At 33.1% G+C, this 7,971-nt stretch overlaps 1 protein-coding gene across 1 annotated transcript; it reads right to left on the bottom strand.

Annotated features, from left to right (window-relative positions):
- Positions 1–5,847: 5,847 nt before the first annotated feature.
- LOC149427029 (uncharacterized) lies at positions 5,848–7,701 on the bottom strand. The gene is made up of 6 exons (XM_089639589.1): positions 7,649–7,701; positions 6,995–7,220; positions 6,756–6,894; positions 6,598–6,666; positions 6,201–6,326; positions 5,848–6,115 (listed from the first exon to the last, which is right to left on the bottom strand). Exons 1-6 carry the CDS (start codon positions 7,666–7,668, stop codon positions 5,853–5,855), a joined length of 843 nt encoding a protein of 280 aa, XP_089495715.1. The 5' UTR covers positions 7,669–7,701; the 3' UTR covers positions 5,848–5,852.
- Between the last annotated feature and the right edge of the window lie 270 nt (positions 7,702–7,971).

The following is a 7,971-nucleotide window of genomic DNA, read 5'->3' on the forward strand; positions in this document are numbered from 1 at the left end:
ACTTTAAATTCTTTGAAAATGAGTTCAGATGAATATAAAAATGATTTCTTTAATATTATTTTGATTATTAGTTTTTGCGCAATGTAAAGAGGTTGTGTGTAAGTTTTATAGGCGCCCCCCATCCTATTATACCATATTGGATTATGGATTGACAGAATGCGAAGTACGTCAATCTCTGTAGTTCTTTATTTAGAATATGTCTCAAGAAGCTAAAAATAAAAGTTAATTTTCTTACTCAGTTTTTGAGAATGGTTATATGTGGTATCCATTTTAGGCATTAATGATTAATCTCTTAGCAGATCACAATAATATTATGTAAGATTGGGTTGGATTATAACATCACCAGGAGGTTTAACACGGACGATCGATAAAGCCTTATGACAATACAATATTGATTAAATCCGTCATCTATTGTCAGTTATTGATATTTGCGAGCACAGTCAGAATATTATTCGAACAGTCGCTTTAAATAGCATAAAAGCCGCTACTTCTAGCGCGGCCTTTAAGGTGTCGGATAAGCTGACAATATGTACGACTTTTAGACGACGTCATCGTTCGTTATTCAAAATAACTGGCATATTAATATTGAATGGGGGTGAAATAACTAAGCTCTTTTAACTAAAATGAATACTATACACGATCCATAGACTTAACTAATACATCTAAGATGCGACCAAATGATTCCGTTCCATTAATTATCCGATTAATGTAAATATTTCAAGTAGACATTGTCAATTTAAAAGTATTTTTAACGTTTACGTAGCCATCTGATGTTCAGAAATGTCACTTCACAGAGAGATGCGCCAGTGGTGCCACTGTAAATCGATTCTGATTTATTGCGTTATCGACATCAGTCTGCCTATCAACAGCGCGACCGTGTTCAGGAAATCGGAATAAAATCATGAGTCCGAGATTGTAAAGTTTCGATTCAAAGTTATCGATTACCTACAGTATACCGCCCATTAAAAAAATCTCAGATATACCTACCTAATGCACGCTTTTGTGGCAGGCCTTTAGTTGCACCAACATGATTTTAATTCATCATCATTATTAATAAAATAAATTTCCACCTCGAAATAATTTGTATTAATGGTAATTGACTGATTTAACATTATCATAAATCAGTATTAGCTCTCATGAAATTAATGTAATGATCGAGATTAGGATTTTTAACATGACAAAAAGCGCAATCCCTAAGCTACCTAAGCGGTTATCAAAGTAGGCGGACATTATTCATAAATAAACTCATATTATTCATTCGTGAAGGATTAATGTTCATGTTAACGCCGTGTCGTGATCCGTTTATGTGTCGGCGTGCTGCCACCAGAATATTTAAAATGCATTTTAGGAGAAGGGCAATAGATTAAACCATCCTCTTAATTACAGACGACCATTTACCATTTCCTCGTTTGTTCAGCGCCTTAATATTACTTTCTTTTCGTTTTAGCGTCTAGTAAAGCTTTACATAAAGTAAAAGTGAATACCACAATGATAAACAGTTCAAGCAATGTTTTACGGCACGGAAAGTAAATCACAAGCCCATATAGATATGATTTTGATGGGCATAACCGAATAATGTTTGTAATCTAACTAGTTGAAATCCCCTTCGTTACCCGGGCTTTAAGCAGAGTTTTTCAAATTCAGATGTAGACACTGACCTTCCTCTAATTTTGAGGATCAGTGGGCAAAAATTTTATCTAAATAAAACCAAATGAAATCCACGCTGCCGCCCGTCAGACACTATGGGTTTGAAGGCGCTTCGAGATATATAGGGATTCTTGCAATCTCACTCCTTAACCATTTCTGGCATATTCACAAATTTTTATTGTGAATATCGTTAAAATTTTTGGGCACCTCCTGGATTTATATATTATTTTTTATGTATTACATCACAGATGAATGTTCGTCTATATACTGTAATAATAAATTGATATTCTTTGATTTTTCATAGCGTTTTTCTCTTTTATACATTATTTTAATACTTGACTCTTAGATAAGAAAAATTAATATGAATTATTTAAAAGAACAAAAAATATTTCTAGAAAGAGTAAACACCAATTAAAAAAGGATTTTGGCAAAATATAGTAATGAACTGAGTAATAACCATATTTTTCTGACGGTTCTATAACGATAGTCAAAAAGGATTTAAACATTTACCATGGTTATTTTTTTACGGATCAGTAATCTACAAAACCGATACAATGGAAATGTCGCATTTGACACTACAGGTCGCCATTATTCACATCTAGTCAACTGACAAAGAAAAGTTTTTGACAGGCGGTTAAAAACAACTCTGAAAAATTCTTGAAGTGTATGAAACCGTATTGTCAATTTTTAAAACCTATTTTTAATATAAAGATTATAAAAAGGAACTAAGGGAAAGCGATGTGGGCGTTATTTGTGAGTAGGAAATATTGATTAGTTGTCTCGATCTAATAGGCAAAAGGTACTTTGTCAGTGTCGATATTTATTTCCACTCAAATCTAAATGGAAAGCATTTCTATATTAAGGTGTGTATTTTATATAAAGTGATAATATAGAAGTCACTGACTGGTATTTCAATAATACTAAATTAAACTTTTGTTCGGATAAAAAAATATATTTTGCACGATAGAAATGGCGCTCAGAACATTAGAACGTCAAAAGACGTAAATATGATAATAGCGGTCAAGACATTAGAACGTCTTTTCACGTAAACGCGCGAGATTTTCCAAAAATCGATTTATTTCCATCACTAGTATACGGATTGCCATGATTTAAAAAAACAGAGAAAAGCTCAAATTTTTTCGTTAACCTAATAATTTTCTTCCATAAATTTTCATTTCGCCCGAGTTCTTCGTCCGAGAGCTGTTGCTGCTTTAGATTTTCAAACGAACAGATATTCTACAATGTATCCATTTTTTTGTATCCATCGCTTGAAAAAACTCGCAACGTTTAATTTTATCGTTTAAACAGGATATCATAATATGTACCAACTACACATAATAAATAAAGGAAATGTATTTAATTAAAATCCTGTTCAGCGATAGAAATGAATAAATTTGCCAATACATTGAAATTTAATACATTTTACTACGAAAAATCGGTGGTCACTGCATCACGACATTTATTAAAGATTATACCACAGTTATCTACGAGTACGAGGTATTTGAGTACCTGATATAATCTGATATATAACGTTATTATTTTCATTGTGTAAGCCTAATTACTGATCTAAATAATATTATTTCGTGCATTTCGAGATTGCCCAAGCTTTATTTATGAATATGATCTGAGAAATTGTTAGAAAGAGAAACATTTTAGACGCAGACAAGGTTGCCGCACACAATTCCTTCCGTAGTTCAAATTCTTTGTTTTGTTTAGGTTAACATTTTATTCGTCGGGCATTTATCTTAATAGCTGCGGGCGAATTAAGTCATTTGTTATTTGTATTATAGAATACAATAAAAAATGTTGATTGTGAAATACTTTAGCTACAGAAGAACGCAATGCAGTAATGTACTACACATTAAGGGTGGGTTTTTTCATTTACCGAGAATGCTAAATGCAATGCTAATTGTAAAAGTAAACAGTAAAAGTCATAGAAATGAGTTTTTTCATTTGACATTTACCGTTTACTTTTACCTACAATCTTACAGCTAGGCAACCGTGCTGTAAATGCTAATTGTAAAGTAAAAAAAATGGCTGCCATTGTCAAAGTGACAGTTTCAGAGTTGAGAGGTTATTTTTTGTTGTAGCTATTTTAGAGATTTTCTTGCTTCTATTTTACGGTATTTGCTAGTATATTATCATTATGTTCTCGACAAGTGACAGTTCGTCAAGCTCTGACGATGAACATATAATTAATTATATGACACAACGTATAAAGCGTCATAATATACGGAGGAATTTTTATCTAATGGAAGACCTGGATTTCGTATGCCGATTTCGAGTTAATAAAGAAACTGCTCGACTTTTGACTACATTAATTGCAGATATGATATGTTCTCCCAGTGACATGTAAGTAATGGTTGATAAAGTGTAATTACAAATATTTATTCAAATGACATGACGTAATAATGAAGCTTCTAAAATTTGTTTCTTTCTGCTAGGAATAATGCCGTCAAACCATCTGAGCAGTTGTTATTGGCTTTAAGGTTTTATGCAACTGGATCAATGCAAAGAGTACTAGGAGATGTTGCAAATACACACAAAAGTACTGTGTGTAAAATCATTTTTAAAGTGTCAAAGGCCATAGCATCGCTAAGCAAACATTTCATATCAATGCCTAGAAGTGACGCTGAAATGATTGAAAATAATGTGAAATTTCACAAATTGGCCAAATTTCCAAACGTCATAGGAGCTATTGATTGTACGCATATACCAATAACATCTCCCGGTAAGAAAGATTTATCTATTTTATTTAACTGAATTTTGAAAAAAATTTCAAATAATTATTAACTTTTATAGAGAAAAACTATTGGTTTTCATATTGTTATGCAATTGTAATATACAACAAAGATTTTATAATTTTAGGTGGACAAATAGCAGAGTTATATAGAAACCGTAAAGGTTATTTTTCATACAATGTCCAAACAATTTGTAATTCTGATCTAATAATTATGGATATTGTATGTAGATGGCCAGGAGCTAGCCACGATAGCACTATTTTTAATGCTAGTAACATACAGGCCAGGTTGGAGAATGGAGATTTTGGCAATAACGTTATTTTGGGAGATGGTGGTTATGGCGTACAGCGCTACCTTTTTACTCCTCTTAGAAATCCCACGACACCAGGAGAAGAACTGTACAATAGAAGCCATATTCGCACCAGAAACCCAGTAGAGCGTTCTTACGGTGTCTGGAAGAGACGATTTCCCTGCATTGCCACCAAACTTAGATTAAAACAGAATAGAATCGAAAGTGTCATACTTGCCACCGCAGTTTTGCATAATGTTTGTTTAAAGAAGAACATTCCGGAGGTAGATCCGGAAATAAATGTGGATCTCGATCGATTCCGTATAAATAACAATGAAGGCGGTGGCAGTGGTGCTCCCACCACCTCTGGAAGAATAGCTAGGGAAGCACTCATTCATTCTTATTTTGACCAGTAAGTATTTATTCCTTGTATCCTTCATATTTATGTACATGGATAACCACTTTCTTACGGTATTCATGGCATTACGGGCATGAGTGTAGAGCTGTCCTCTCTGCCTACCCCAATAGGGAGATGGTGTGTACTGTGTATATGTATATATAATTTTGTTTCAGGTTGGTGGCCAGAGACACAATGTAACTCATGTGCAGTGACGCTGCAGTGTGCAGTAGGCACATTTCAAGGAATAAGAAAATGAGGAATTGAAATGATGAACTCTTTTAAAAATATTATTTTTTATTTAAGAAGTTGTAGGACTTATGTAAGAAAATTATTAGTTCTAAATAACAATTATATGTTCATAATTTATTAATGCCCTTTTCAGGGGTTTTTGGTGAATATGAAAATATATAGTTATAACTAATACATATTAAATAATAAACAAGTATAGACGTGGTTCAAACAAAATATTGTTTAATTTATTACACATAATTATTTATTATGGCCAAAATCGAGATGAGTGGAGGAAGACCCTTGAGGAGGCTAACCACTGGAGCGATTACAGAAATAAAAAAATATGCTCTGATTGCTTGACATTCCAGGACGAAACAAGAGCATAACTAAAATGTATTATTAAACATAAGGCAATTCAAGCGATGGTTCAGCGATCCTCTTCTGCAGAAAAAATACAAACGGAAATAAATGTGTTGAAGTGGAAGAACGAAAGAGAAGAACAAAAAAAAGTTGCTGCTGAAATGCATACATAATTTCCTCTAGATTAAATATTTAATTGTTTTTCTAGTAACAGTAATTCTATTTTTTTTTTCTTTTTTTCCAATTCAATATTTTCCATTTCAGCAGCAAATTTTAGTTTTTCTCTTTCCTCTTCAAATTTTCTTTTCGTTTTTTCCAATTCAAATGTTTCTTTCATCACATTTATTTCTGTTTGTATTTTTTCCGACTTCAATTTCATCACATCTGTGCAAACAGACAGCCTCGACTGTTTCAAAGGTGTTTCTTTGGGAAACCTTTTGCGAATATCTGGAACAAGAATAAACATTAGTATTTTATTTATTGGATTCATGAATTAATTCAAATTTGTATTGATTACAATGATTCCACTTACTTCTGGCAGGAGTTTCAATGTGGCTTTCAATTTTGGATGTAACGTCAACATCTACCACTACTTCGGATAGTTCCTGACTTGGTGCCAAGATATAGGATATATCCTGGGATGGCCCAGGATTTAATTCTGAAATCAAATAATAACTATGTACTTATATATTATGGGATTTGGCGGAAGAACAATTTCCTGCTTAAAGAAATGACAGTAATTGGGATCAAGTAATTGATTGACGGGACAGTTGCTAATTATTGCAGTTGTAGTTGCAGTTTGTAAATCACTTGTTTATCTGCTTGCTGTCTGCTTGGCCACACGGACCTTGCACACAGCATTTATACAACATATTCATAATACCCTAATATTTATATGTTAATATGTATCAAATTAGAGAACATCTTACCGGAACCCATGAGCTGTTGGATAATGGACACTTTATCCCCATCCAATGGAACATAATTGTTTGGTGTGGCTGAAAAGATGAACAATATTTATATGAGAACAAAGCCGACATGTTTTTTTTAGACCTTAGCAGAATATGAAATGTTTATGAGAACTTACAATCTCCATCATACGTTGAAGTAATCCCCACAATCGATTCCTTCATTACACTAGACACCCATTCTGAAGTGTCGGACATTGGCGGAGGAGGAGGTCCACCACCAGTTTTTATGATGGATTGCTTCTGCTTTCCAGCTTCCTTAAATAAACAAAACATACATTTTTTAATTATAAACAAGAAAGAGTGAAATCGTCAAGAATAAATCCACGACAATATCAAATGAGTACTGATTTTTTACCTTTCTTGCGACGCGCTTCATGTATTCCCACTTGTATTTGATCTGTTTCACCGTTCTTAAGATGGTCGTTGACGCATTGAACTCACTTGTAATATCTATCCATGCTTTCTCCTTTGCTTGTGAGCCCATTGCGTCAGTTTTTTTACACAAAATTATTTTGCCATATTTATCAATGAGGCTCTTTAGCATCTCAACCTCCCTCGCCGAAAAAATACTTCCACGTTCGCTGCAAACATATAAACATTGGTTATGTACTGAAAAATAACATTAAATATTTACATAATCGGTTTAACATACATTTTTTGGTAAATAATCCATAAGCCGTCACGTTTTTGATAGGCACAGATTTTGCAAATTACACTTCGTTTCAACTTAGTTACCTACAACAGAGAACATCGATTTCAGGCTGATGAAAAATTTACGTAGGTATATGAAAGTTTTTTATGGAATATAAATTAACAGTTTGTCATCAGCCCCGACTGAAATCGATGTTTTTGGAGTAACTAAGTTGAAATGAAGTGTAATTTCCAAAATCTGTGCCTACAGATGTGGCGGCAGATTAAATACCCACTTTTTATTTCAAAAACACTTCAAAGTACTTAGATAATAATATAAAATTACTATTAATATCAACATAATTGAGTTTCCACTTACTTTTCTACAAAAATACTCATTATTATCAATTTTATAAGAACACACGGCGCGAACCAAAAAAACGATGAAACCATAGATGAAGATGATGTTTGACATTTATTGTATGGGTTGCCACATGAAAAAAATATATGTATAGTTTCCAATACGAAAATGTGGGAATTAGATTAGTTATCATGCTGTCATCCCTGTTTACCTTTACTTTCGCAGTTGGCGTCGTGAAAAAACTCATTTTGCCGTAAATGTCAACTGCACTGCTAAAGTAACTGCAAACTGTACAGCTAAAAGTAACGGTAAATGAAAAAACCCACCCTAAATAATCAGAA

This window comes from Hesperophylax consimilis, chromosome 1, assembly GCF_061612785.1.
Source record: "Hesperophylax consimilis isolate HC1 chromosome 1, BYU_Hcon_1.0, whole genome shotgun sequence".
NCBI lineage: Eukaryota > Metazoa > Arthropoda > Insecta > Trichoptera > Limnephilidae > Hesperophylax > Hesperophylax consimilis.